At 37.9% G+C, this 13,917-nt stretch overlaps 1 protein-coding gene across 24 annotated transcripts in view; it reads left to right on the top strand.

The window, feature by feature from the left end:
• The window catches only part of ERC1 (ELKS/RAB6-interacting/CAST family member 1), a 661,999-nt gene that overhangs the window by 394,326 nt on the left and 253,756 nt on the right, over nucleotides 1–13,917 (top strand). For all 24 annotated transcript variants that reach the window (XR_011646640.1, XR_011646637.1, XR_011646639.1 and 21 more), the window contains one exon: nucleotides 12,412–12,572. Coding sequence is in view for 17 of the 24 variants with exons in the window: in XM_058282535.2 (XP_058138518.1) it covers nucleotides 12,412–12,572 (161 nt within the window). In the remaining 7 variants the exon portion in view is untranslated. The remainder of the gene's footprint in view (nucleotides 1–12,411; nucleotides 12,573–13,917) is intronic.

Below are 13,917 nucleotides of genomic sequence, written 5' to 3'. Positions count from 1 at the left end.
TGACTTTCTGATTAGTCTGTATCTCATAGTACGTTTATTAGTGTTTATTCTGTTTGGAGTTTATTGTGCTTCTTGGACAGGTATATTTATGTCTTTTATAATAGTTGGGAGATTTTGGGCTATTTTCTCAAATATTCTTTCTACTCCTTTTCCCTTCTCTTCTCCTTCTGGAACATACATGATGCATATGTTTGTATGCTTCATGCTGTCACTCACATCCCTGGGATTCTGCCCAATTTTCTTTATTCATTTGTCTAGAGGTTCTTCTGACTGTATGACTTTGATGGTCCTGTCTTCTAGTTTGCTGATTCTTTCTTATACCTGTTCAAATCTGCTATTGTGTGCCTCTCATGTATTTTTTATCTCTATTATTTTGCCTTTCATCACCATAAAATTTGGTTTTGCTTCTTTTTAAACTTTAATAGTTTTGTTTTGTTTTTAAAGATTTATTATTTATGTATTTCTCCCCCTCACCCCCATTTGTCTGCTCTCTCTGTCCATTCACTGTATGTTCTTCTGTGACTGCTTCTATCCTCATCAGCGGCACCAGGAATCTGTGGGGTTTTTTTCTTTTTGTTGCATCATCTTGTGTCAGCTCTCTGTGTGTGCAGCTCCACTCCTGGGCAGGCTTCACTTTCTTTTGCACTGGACGGCTCTCCTTACAGGTGCACTCCTTGTGTGTGGGGCTCCCCTATGCAGGGGACACCCCTGCGTGGCACAGCACTCCTTGCATGCATCAGCACTGCGCATGGGCCAGCTGCACATGGGTCAAGGAGGCCCAGGGTTTGAACCATGGACCTCCCATGTGGTACCGGACGCCCCATCCATTGGGCCAAGTCCGCCTCCCCATAGTCTTTATGCTGACATATTGTCTTCTTAATATTCTTTAGCTCTTTAGCCACCATTATTTTATTTCTATCCGTATTTTCCATCATCTCCTTGAATTACTTGAGGAGTTTTTTTTTGAACTTTTTTTAATTAGTTGTTCCAAATTCTGGATCTCCTTTGAAGCTTTAATTTGTTCCCTTAACTGATCCATATCTTCTGGTTTATTTGTAGGACTTGTAATTTTTTGCCAATGTCTGGGAATCTGATTCATTTTTGTTTGTTTTTTTCTTTTGGAGGGCATCTGTTTTGATGAGTCAACTCTAAAGGTCAGTTTCTCCCTCTTGTCAAAGGGTTTTATTGTTAATTGGCTTTGTGTTAATACTCTTCTTTAATGTTCATTTCAACTTATTCTGGAACTTTAGAGTAACCCTTATTTAACTGTTAAGATTTTCTCAGCTCTTTTGCACATCATCCTTGTCCTGTATATGTGGTACAGTTTTTAAGATTGCAATTGTTTTTGTGTGCAATTGTTTTACCTCCTGGAGAAAGCTTACTTTCCTGTGTTCCTTCTCTGGAAATCTTGATTTCTTTTGTTTTGTGCAAAAATTTCTCTCTAGCACCTATGATTTGTTTAAATTCTCTTCCTCACTCAGTGTCCTCTTTTCATTATACTTTTCAGTTCTGGAACCTCTCCTGTTTTACAACAGTTCAGTTCCCCGTAACCTTTTGTTTTGTTTTGTTTACTGTGGGACTTTTCTGCCTCTGGTTTCTTTCATGTTAGGATATTCTGCCCCAGGGAGGAGCCAGGGAGATGGGATCAATTCCAGTATGTCCATTTTGTGTTTAAGTGATCCACAAAACAGACTAGATTGAATGTGTGTTCCTCTTGGCAACCGTTCTGCCTCACTCCTTCTTCCTGGTGCCACTTTTGTATGCGGCACTCCTCAGCCACTTGTGTTCCACCCTGGGTCTCTGCATACTCGGGTCCCTGTGCCTGGATGTGCCTGAGATTCTAACTCGCTGCTGCGAGTGGCTCTATTGTCTGCCTCCATGGCAGGAAGAAGCCAGGTTGTGCTGCCTCTTCATGACTGCCAAGCTGCCTGGGACTGAGTGATGATGGAAAGGGGTTCAGTCTGGCAAGGGAGGGTTTTGGACTCAGGGGAGGAGTCCAGACTGGTATATCTGGGACACAAATTTTCTCTCTGATTTTGGTGTTTGTTTTTCTTTTTCTTCTTTTCAACATTTGTGGAGTCCTTCTCTAGTCTCTATCCTACTCCAGAGATCCAAGAAAATGGAATTTGTCTTTCACTAGTTGATTCTGAGGGGAGAATTTTCCAGGGGTGTCTTATGTCACCATGTAGTGACATCACTCCTGCCTCATTTCTTTTTTGTTCCTCTAATTTATCTTTACTAACTCTATGTTAAAGAGATCTTTTCTTGTGTACCATATTAATTCTATTGTTATTATTATTATGGCTTTGTTTTGGGGAAGTTTTGGGTTGCAGAAGGGTTGCAGTTGTGGGAAGAGAGGATCACTGGTGCAGGTTGTTGGTGGTGAGGGGGATGTTTACGGAGGGGTGCACCTGGGGCATGCCTCTGTGGAATATGAAGCTGTTCATGTGGTCATGGAGTATCATTTCGGTAGATGGAAACCTACACAATAACCAGGAGAATATTGAACTCCCATCCTGGGGAGTCCTGCTGTTTCTCTAATAGAGTGGCAAGAGTACATGAGCAGTGCCTAGCAAAAGAGGACATACCAATATGCCAGACCCTTGATACTGATGCTTATACTTATGAACTTTGTTCTTGTAAAATTGAAACTTAGCCTAGTAATATATATTGCTTAAGAGTTAACTCCTGAAAGCCTCCTTGTTGCTCAAATGTGGCCTCTCTCTAAGCCAAACTGAGCAAATGAACTGTCTATCCCCTAACCTCTCTGGTGTGGAACATGACTCCTGGGGATGAACCTCCCTGGAACTGAGGGATTATTACCAAATGCCAACTAGCAATGCATTTGGAAAAAGTTCTAGACCAAAAGGGAGAAATATTAAACAAATGAGTTTTTATGGCTAAGAGATTTCAGAGTGAGTTGGGAGGTCATTCCAGAGGTTATACTTATGCACATCTCAGGAGGATCTTACTGACTGCCACAGTAAACAGTGCCTCAAGCAGGGGTGCTCCTGAGGGCTCTAGAGACATCTAGACTCTATAGGCTGGGCAGACAGCTTGAGGAAATCAGCACCCCCATTGGTGGGCCTTACCTTGTAATATATGATAACCTGTCTCCCCAATGTATCAGACTTAGACTCATTTATAATTTTCCCCATACATGTTTCTTTGGCCCCTTTTATTTGAACCCATAATTAGCACAATACCCACTAAGTATATGTCCAAGGTACATAAATCTTTGGTCTCTTCACGTGCTGGTTGAACCTTGAATCTCAGCAGAATTGCAGCCAACACCTACTCACCAGTTCATTGGACTCACAAAGGACAACTAACAAAAGAATTATGATGGACAAAACAGAGTATCTAGGTCTATAAGCAAGACAATTCCATCCATCTGCCCCATGGGATCTAAGCCCCCTCTTAATCGGAGGCAGAGTGGCCATCACCATCCCAAAATCGTCAAGATTGAGGAATGAACAACATGGAGGGAGGGGGATGCAGCTGTGGACTACTGTAGACTTATTATTCTAATAATGGAAGAACTTGTAACATTGATATAAAGACAGTGGTCACTAGAGGTTCTGAGGGGAGGGAACCGGAAGAATAGATATAACGTGGGGCATTTTGGGAACATTACAATTGTTTTTTTCTAAAGATTTATTTATTTCTCCCACCCCCTCATCGTTTGCACTTGCTGTCTGCTCTCTGTGTCTGTTCATTGTGTGCTCTCTGCGTCTGCTTGTCTTCTTTTTAGGAGGCACCAGGAACTGAACCCAGGATCTTACATGTAGGAGGCAGGCACCCAATCGCTTGAGCCTCATCTGCTCCCTGCTTTTTGTGTCTCTCATTGTGTTTCCTCATTGTATCTCCTAATTGCATCCTCTCATTGCACCATCTTATTGTGTCAGCTTGCCATGGCAGCCTGTCACATCAGCTCACTGTCTTGCTCATCTTCTTAAGGAGGTACTGGGAACCAAACCCAAGACTTCCCATGTGGTAGGCAACACCCAATTGCTTGAGCCACATCCTGTTCCTTGGAATTGTTCTGCATGATATTGCAATGATGGATACAAGCCATTATATATTTTGTCAAAACCTATGAAATTGTGCAGTACAAAGTGTAAACCATAATGTAAACTGTAGATCATGCTTAGCAGCAATGCTTCAATATGTGTTCATCAATTTTAATAAATGTACCTAACTAATGAAAGATGTTATTGGGGTAAAGTGAGGGAGGGGGAGAGGTTGGGTCTGGGAATCCCCTATATTTTCAATGTAACATTTATGTAATCTAAAGTACTTTAAAAATAAAGAAAAGAGGGACGCAAATGTGGCTCAGCTGGTGTCCGCCTACCATGTAGGAGGTCCAGGGTTCGAACCTAGGGCTTCCTGGCCCACGTGGTGAGCTGGCCCACATGCAGGGCTGCCACACAAGGAGTGCCATGCCACACAGGGCTGTCCCCTGCATAGGGGAGCTCCATGCACAAGGAGTGTGCCCCACAAGGAGAGCCGCCCAGTGCGGAAAAGCGTAGCCCGCTCTGAAGTGGCACTGTGCACACGGAGAGCTGACGCAGCAAGATGGCCCAACAAAAAAAGAGATTCCTGGTGCCACTGAGAATGCAAGTGGACACAGAAGAACACACAGCAAATGGTCACAAGAGAGCAGACAACAGGCAGAGGGGGAGGGGAGAGAGATAAATAAAATAAATCTTTAAAAAAAGAAAAAAAAAATGAAAGCACAATTGGAGTATTGTATCTCCATATATATATAAATATGTATGTATCTTTTAATGTATACTATATATATATATATATCTTTTAATGTATCTTGTTTTCTTTGTGGTTCCTGTAGGGTACACTATATACATCTTTTCAAAAACAGATTTTTTTGAGGTATAATCCGCAAACGGTATAACTCATCCATTTAAAGTGTGATTCACTTTAAAGTGTATTCACACAATTGTCCAGCCATCACCACAATCTAATTTGGAATGTTTTTGTCCCCTGCCAAAGAAACCCTATTCCCATTAGCTATAACTCCCTATTTCCCCCAGATTTCTCAATCCAAGCCCTTAATAACCACTAATCTGCTTTTTTTTCACTATATAGTTACCTATACTAATAGGACATTTCCTATGATTGAAACTATATAATATGTTGTCTTTTTAACTGACTTCTTTCACTTAGCATAATGTTATCAAGGTTCATTCATGTTACAGCCTCTGCCAGTAATTCATCCTTTGAATTGATAAATCGATAGCTAAATGTGCAAGTTTTGGATTATATTATATTTTATTTCTCTATCAGTTGATGGGCTTTGTCATTGTTTCCCCTTTTTGGCTATTTTTAATAATGTTGCTCTGCATATTTATGTACAATTTTTGGGTGGGGATATGTTTTTATTTCTCTTGGGAATAAACCTAGGTGTGCTATGGTAATTATTATTTAGCCTTTTGCAGAACTCCTAAATTGTTTTCCAAAGTGGTTGCACCATTTTACATTTTCACCAGCTATGCATGAGGGTTTCAATTTTAATAACAATAATATTTGTTATTATCTGTCTTTTTTATTATAACCCTTCTAGTGGCTGTGAAGTGGTATGTCATTGTGTTCTTAATTTGCATTTCACTGATTGTTAATTATGTTCAGCATCTTTTCATATGCTTAGTAGCATCTTGACTATCTCCAAAAAGATGTCTTTGCCCATTTTTAGAAGGGGTCACTTTTGTTTGTTTTTGAGTTGTAGGAGTTGTTTTTATTTTCAGGATGCAAGTCCCTTATCAGATATATGATTTGCAAATATTTTCTTCCATTGTTTGTGTTGTCTTTTTATTTCTTTGATAGTGTCCTTTGACATGCAAAAGTATTTCATTTGTAGAAGTCCAATTTTTTTGACACTTAGGATTTGGGTGTGATATCTAAGAAATTATTGCTTACCTTAAGGTCAGGAGCATTTACTCCTATTTTTTCTTCTCAGAGTTTTGATGTGTTACCTTATGCTTTTAGGTCTGTGATCCATTTTGAATTCTTTTCTGTGTATGGTATAAAGTAAGTATTCAATTTGATTCTTTTCCTTGTTGTCTCAACACCATTTGCTAAAAAGTCTATTCATCTCCCCATTAACTTGACACCCTTGTCAAAAGCAATTTCCCAGAAATGTTAGGGTTTATTTTTAGACACTCAATTTTTTCCCATTGATCTGTTTGTATATCCTTATGCTGTTACCGGGTTTTATCTAGGTTCTTTTACTATGCTGCAGAAATGAATTTCAAGAGCATGTCAAGTAAGTTAGGCCAGTAATTTATTCAGGTAGGGAGGGACGAGAAATGGGAGAAAATAAACAGATCAAGGGTCACAGGGAGAGAGGAAGGGGGTGAAAAGTGATAAAGAGGTCTAATTTACAAGCTACAATTCCCCACTATAGATTATGAATGCCCAGGTTTACTTGCATGGTCACGTGGCTGAGGAAAAATGTCGAGAGTGGTGCGCAAAAGTCAGAAACGGGTCCAGAGGTAGGAGAGCAGAGTGTGAGAAGAGTGCTTAGGCTCTGTGCCTGCTCTTTTGAACTGTTAATTATTCTACCCATTTGCTAATGGCAGGGGAGGGGTTCCAGCTGTTCGCTGTTTTGATTGATTATCCCAACCATCAATCCCCCATGAGGTCCCAATGAGGACGTCCTTGGGGAATATCTGGGATTTTTCCTGGCTTCCAGAAGAAGTCTTTGTTTTGGATGGTAGGATCTTGGTGGTGGGGAGTCTTCCAGCAGCCATCTTGGGGGTTATTGATGTCCATATGGACTCTCTGCCAGGTTCCAGATCTATCTGTTGATTTCCTATCTTAACAGCTGGCTTCAATGCCTTTGACACCCTCTCCTGAATACTGAATCTTTAAGTTTTTTTTCAGCATTAATGTGCCTCTTCTAGGTCCCTTTCATTTCCACATGAATTTTTCTTTTTTTTTCCTCTCTCTTTATTTTTTTTTAAATGTGACATTCAAAAAATAAAAGAAGTCCCCATATATCCCCCACTCTCCTCACCCCATTCCTCTCACATCAGCAACGTCTTTCATCATCGTGGGACATTTGTTATATTTGGTGAATACATTTTGGAGCACTGCTGCACCACATGGATAATGGTTTACCTTGTAGTTTACGTTCTCCCCCAGTTCACCCTGTGGGCCATGGCAGAATGTAACAATGTCCAGCATCCGTCCCTGCAGTACCACCCAGGACAACTCCAAGTCCTGAAAATAACCCAGCATCATATCTTTTCTTCCCTCTCCCTACCCTCAGCAGCCACCACATGAGTTTTAGTATCATCTTGTCAGTTTACTCAAAAAAGTCTACCAGGGTTTTCATAGGGATTGCATTAACTATGTAGATCACTTTGGGGCATATTGCCATTTTAACACATTTAAATCTTTAGATCCATGTATACAGATGATTTTCTACTAATTTAAAACTTGGATTTATTTCAGTAACATTTTTTGGTTTTCAGTGTATATATCCTGCACATCTTTACTTAAATTTTTAAAAAGATATTTCATGCTTTTTGATGCTATTTTCAGTGGAATTTCTTTTTTTTTTTTTAAGATTTATTTATTTACTTATTTCTCTCCCCTCCCCCCCTCACACCCCAGTTGTCTGTTCTCTATGTCTGTTTGCTGCATCTTCTTTGTCCGCTTCTGTTGTTGTCAGCTGCATGGGAATCTGTGTTTCTTTTTGTTGCGTCATCTTGTTGTGTCAGCTCTCCGTGTGTGTGGTGCCATTCCTGGGTAGGCTGCACTTCCTTTTGCCCTGGGCGGCTCTCCTTACGGGGCGCACTCCTTGCGCGTGGGCCTCCCCTATGTGGGGGACACCTCTGCGTGGCACGGCACTCCTTGCACGCATCAGCACTGCACATGGGCCAGCTCCACACGGGTCAAGGAAGCCCGGGGTTTGGACTGCGGCCCTCCCATGTGGTAGATGGACACCCTAACCACTGGGCCAAGTCCGCTGCCTGGAATTTCTTTTTAAATTTTATTTTCAAAACATTCATTGCTCAGTCATTACAATTGATTTTTATATATTGATCTTGTATCTTGGTATGCTTGTTTATTAGTTCTAATTGTTTTTTATTTAATTCTTTAGGATTTTTCTCTATATAAGATCATGTCATCTTCAGCTAGTGATGGGTTACATCTCCCTTTGCAATGTTGATGCCCTTTAGTTCTTTATCTTGCCTTATTTCCCTTGCTATCATCATCTCTGGTAAAATTATATATAGAAGTGGTAAGAGTGGGCATCTTTATCTTGTTCTTGGTCCTGGTCTTAGAGGGAAAGCATTTTGTCTTTCATCATTAAGGATAGTTAGCTATGGGTTTTTCATAGATGGTCTTTATCAGGTTGAGGAAGTTCTTTTCTATTACTAGGTTTCATATAAGGATGTTGGATTTTGTTAAATGCTTTGGCAATTTATTTTGAGATGATTATGTGGTTTTTGCCATTTATTCTATCAGTATGGTATATTCGGTGATTTTCATATATAAAATCAAATTTGAATTTCTGTGATAAATCCCAATATTATATTTTGTGAGGATCAGCTTTCTAAGTACTTTCTTGAAGGTTTTTATATCAGTATTCATAAAAGGATTTTTCTTTGTACTTTTTTTTTATTACTGTGATATCTTTGTCTGGTATGGATATCAGTGTTTCTGTGTCCTGTTCAAAGGACCTCTATTCCTTCTGCTTTCTAGAACAAGATGTGTTGAGTTCATCTTGTACGTGTCTTGCCCCCAATCTGAAAGTAGCCATTTTTCCAAAGAGCCTATTCAGTTTATTTATTTTTTTAAAAAATTTATTTTATTTTTTCCTCTCCCTTTCACCCCATTGTCTGTTGTATCCATTCGCTGCGTGTTCTTCTGCATCCACTTACATTATTGTGCAGCACTGGGAAACTGCGTCTCTTTTTTGTGGTGTCATCTTGCTGCGTCAGCTCTCCATGTGTGCAGCGCCACTCCTGGGTGGGCTGCACTTTTTTCATTCAGGGCAGCTCTCCTTGCACATGGAGGACCTCTACGTGGGGTCACCCCTGCAAAGCACAGCACTCCTTATGCACACCAGCAACACTGCACATCGGCCAACTTACCACATGGGTCAGGAGGCCCTGGGGATCGAACCCCCAGAGCCTCCATATGGTAGACGGATGCTCTATCAGTGGAGCTATGTCCACGTCCCTATTCAGTTTAATAGGAAACCATAATATTTTTCCTTGCTGCTCATCTGTCATTGCTTTTTCTCTTATTTGGTGAGTACGTAGGTATATGTTTTGCTCTTGGTTCTGGAATATATACTTTTAATGACCCTTTTTAGTGTTCATGAAAAACATTGTAAAATGAAATAAGTCAGAACATTCCATTTATTCAAAATTATAAACTGGTAAAATAAGGCAGTTTAATTTCAGTGGCAAAAACAAAGAAATGCAAGTGAATAAATAACAAAAATTAAGAATTGTGAGTACCTCTTGCTGGGGATATTTAGAGATGTAGTTGGATAACTGCATTTATATAGCTCCTGGGTGGTGAGTATACAGATGTATATTTTTGTCCTAGTTCTGATTATACTTATATGGCAGGTACTTTTTTATGATTCATTATTTTACAGTGCTCATTTCTGAAACTGAAAGTGCTACTATGAAGCACTTTTTTTGTTTATTTGTTTAATGGTACCAGAGCCAGGCTTTCCATGTGGGAAGCCAGCTCTCAACCACTAAGCCACTTCAGCTCCGGAGTTGGTTTCCTGGTTTGTTTGCTTGTTGCTTTATTTATTTGTTTTTCGAGGACACTGGGGCCCCAAACCTGAGGCCTCCCACGTAGGAAGCAGGCACTGAGCCACTTGAGCCACATCCGCTTCCCTGTGAAGCACTTTTAAATAGTTTTTCTTTCAACTTATTATGAGTAGTCTTTAAATAATTTCTGATCTTTTGTGAAATAGATAAGACATACCATCCAACTACTGTTTATAGTGCTGATTCATTTGGATATCTGTATTGATTTAAATGAGTTTTGACCATTATACTATCTACAAAATCAACTGCATATATATTATAAATCTAAATGTAAAACATAAGCATAAAGCTTTTAGACAAAAGGATAGAATAACGTATTCATGACCTTGAGGTAGACACAATCTTCTTATTCATTATACAAAATAGCTCTGAACATAAAAGAAGTATGAAGGAAAAAATTAATTGGACTCCATTAAAATAAAAAATCTCTCTTTACCAAACTCAACTTAAATAAATTTTTGTATTTTCTCACATTGAAATACCATACATTTATCAAAATTACAGAACTATGATTAAACCCTGTTAAGATGCACGAACTGTAAGAGCAAAAAAAATCTATATTCAAAATTATATACTATATCATTCAACTTGTATAAAGTTTTAGAAAAAGCTGGCAAAACTAATCTGGCATGTTAAAAGTCAGAAAAATCATTACCCTTTATTTTGAAATGGAGTACAATGCTTCTGGAGTATTGTAGAATATTCTGTTTATTCATCTATATGATAATTACATAGCTGTGTTCACTTTCTAAAGTTCTTCATTCTCTACATTTGTTACTTGCCTAGTTTTTTGTGTTGTACTTCAATAAAAAGTTTGCGAAAATATAGATGCATAAGAGTATGTAGAGAGTGGGCTTCCTTTTGTGTAGAAAAAGTAGGAAAAGTTTATTTATACATGTTTGCTTATATGCATAAAATATCCCTCCAAGTTATCTAAAGAAACTAATACTAGTGATTGCTTGGGGTGGTGAAAGACTGGCATAGGAAGGGAGTCTTTTTGAGATGTTTCAGATGAGTTCATAAAAGATGGACACATCCCACACTTAACTGTAGTTGAGTCCTTATAAATGGTGCTACCCATTACTGATTGTGTTATTATGAGAACATATCTTGGTATAACATTTGTATCCACTTTTAGGTAGGACTTTTCATGAATTTAACTGGCAAAATGGGATCCTCCTAACTGGCAGTTTTCAAGAAGGTTGACAGTGACATGTTCATATAAAGCTTGCAATATCTGAGTACATATCTAAAGAGATCTGCATAATTATGTATTTTCTCACAGCAGCTGCTACTGTGAGGATGCTTTTAGCTGAGGACTTAGCTTGATCACTTCTGAAAAGATGAACAAAGTAAAGGAATTCAGGTGCCAAAAAACTATAAATATATCTGTTTGCTCTCAGTGTTCAGCATCTGTTACCAATAGTCTTAGGCCTTTGGTTAGGTATGAGACATTAATATCCAGGGTTCTGTCAATAATCCAGATTTGTCATACTGCAGTTTTATCTCCAGTCTGCTCTGAGTTTCAGTAACACAACATTAATTTTATGGAGGAATCAATGAATGGCAGATACCCAAACTCTACCTACCCTACTTTACCTCTGAAAATGTTTGTTGTCACAAAGATTATTTCTTGTCAAGCAGTAACCTGACATAAGCTCTTGTGATTGCTATAGTTGGATGGTTGCTTACTTGATTGAAGGTTATTTTTTATTAATAACAGATAATTTTGTCAGCTTTTTTTTTTATTCTGAATTAAAATGAACATGTTTATTTAAATAATTCTGATTTGGGGACTACTCCAAAATAAGTAGAAATGACTAATAAAATATGTACTCTTTTTTATTAGTTTGTTTCTCCTGTGTTTTCTCTTGGGCCTTTTTTTCTTTTTAAGGCCTGTTACTGTCTAGTCTTTTTTACCCCAGATATTTTTTAGCTTTGTATCTCATCATATATTTTTCTTTTTTCTTTTTCCCCTTCCTTCCTTAAAAATTCTGCCTATCTGGATTTTAAGTCAGAAATTATCTTAAATGTTTTCTTAAATGAAATTCTTTTTAATGGTATAAACAAGACAATCTTGACTTAGGTGGATTAAAATTACTGATTTATGCATGTACTGTGTCTTTTATTTGTCATGTTTATATCTTTTATCTTATTTCCTAAAAATCCTTGTATAAGCATTTATTATGATACTGTTCCTTATATTTTTATTTGTGCCATATTGCTATGGCACATATGGCACATGGAAATTCCTGGACCATTTCCAAAGAACTTTCTAAAAAGGATTTTTTATGACAGAGTGTGACTCCTTGAATTGATGACTTATATCCCCTTACATGTATCAAAAAGGAAATGAAGTTCCTTTTAACCTAAGATGTAAAGAATTATAATATTGGGGTCAAAAGGATTTTATTTTATTATCTGCTGTATCTTCTTGATATACATGTCTGATCCATAAGTTCAGATTTTATGAAGTATTCCTGTGTATCTTCAATTGTGTGGACTCAGGAGTTTGCCCATTTCCTGGCTTCTCTCCCTTTAGTTGATCGAGGCATTCTCTTTTTTCTCCTTTCCATATTCATCCTAGGTGGAGGAGTTACTGATGGCCATGGAGAAGGTAAAGCAGGAACTCGAGTCCATGAAAGCAAAACTTTCATCCACCCAACAATCACTGGCAGAAAAGGAAACTCATTTAACCAATCTACGGGCAGAGAGGAGGAAACATTTAGAGGAAGTTCTGGAGATGAAGTAAGTGCATATATTACTCTTCAGGCATATGCTTAGTAGAAATATTTTTTCTTGTTTGCATATTCTTGCCTTATTACCCGTAGCACACTTATCCTAATTTTTATGGTAACTTGTATTTCTCATTCCTCAGAAAATATTTGGAACAAATCCTGGTCAAATGCAATTATTTTTACCTATTCTTCAGTGAATTTTAATGAACTTTGGAGTATATGTATTTGTGTCTAATTACCTCTCTAAAATTTCTAAAATTTTCTCAAAAGTTCAGGTGAACTGATGAGCTTATTGAGGAAGAGGACTGTTTATTGTTGTTTGTTTTGTTTTTAATCTCTTTAGATTCTTTTTTTTAATTGTGAAAACATTTATACAACATAAATCTTACCATTCCAACCCTTCCCAAGCATATCATTCAGTGGGATTAATTACATTCACAATGTTGTAGTACCCTAAACATCCTTTACTAGAGCTTTCTGTTCACCACAGATAGAAACCCTATACTCATTTTGCTTTAACTCCTCATTGCCCATGCCTCCTACCCCTATAACCTGTACCCTACTTTTTGTCTTTATGAGTTTGCATATTCTCTGATATCTTCTTTGTGTTTACCATGGAACGTAAATTTAACATACTAAATCTATAACCATCTCGTTTGCTTTGATACCAACTTAACTTTAGTAGCGTGCACACACTATTTTTCTATACTCTGTGGCCCCCATCTTTATGTATTTCTTGTTACAGATTACATGTTTATACATTACGAGTCCAAAACCAGCTATTTATCATTTCATTTTGTACAAACATTAATAATAAAAAGTAGATTTACAAACCAAAAATGCAATAGCACTGGTATTTTTATTTATCCATGCCATTTTTACCAGAGATCTTAATTTCTTCATGTGGCCTCAGTCAGTTGTCTAGTAAGATTGTTGGTTTTGAGTCATATGATGCCTAGGTAATTTTTAAAAATGCTTTTTATTATAAAAATTATTATAAAAATTAAAAATAAGAGTATAATGAACCTATCCCCCAGACTCAGCAATTAATATTTCATCATACTTTCTAACCAGTTTTTACAAAATTGTCCCTTATAGCAAAATCTTGCTGCATATTATTTTCTTACTTAACCTACCTCTTGTGGCTCCTTAGGATTATAATCTGTTATGAAGCGTGTATACATCTGCTCATACTCAATAGATGCTCCTTTTCCTTCTCTGTGACTTGTTGAGACAGTTTGTGTCTACTCTTGAGATCAAACAGTACTCTCTTTTTCCTTTCCCAACCTGCACTCTTAAGTAAAGGCACTACTCCCGTTTTCCTTGAGCAAAGCCTTAGCCTGGGATCATTCAGT

This window comes from Dasypus novemcinctus, chromosome 20 (assembly GCF_030445035.2).
Source record: "Dasypus novemcinctus isolate mDasNov1 chromosome 20, mDasNov1.1.hap2, whole genome shotgun sequence".
In the NCBI taxonomy this organism is placed as follows: Eukaryota; Metazoa; Chordata; class Mammalia; order Cingulata; family Dasypodidae; genus Dasypus; species Dasypus novemcinctus.
Note: the sequence above shows the minus strand (reverse complement) of the source record. Positions and strands in the feature narration are given on the sequence as shown.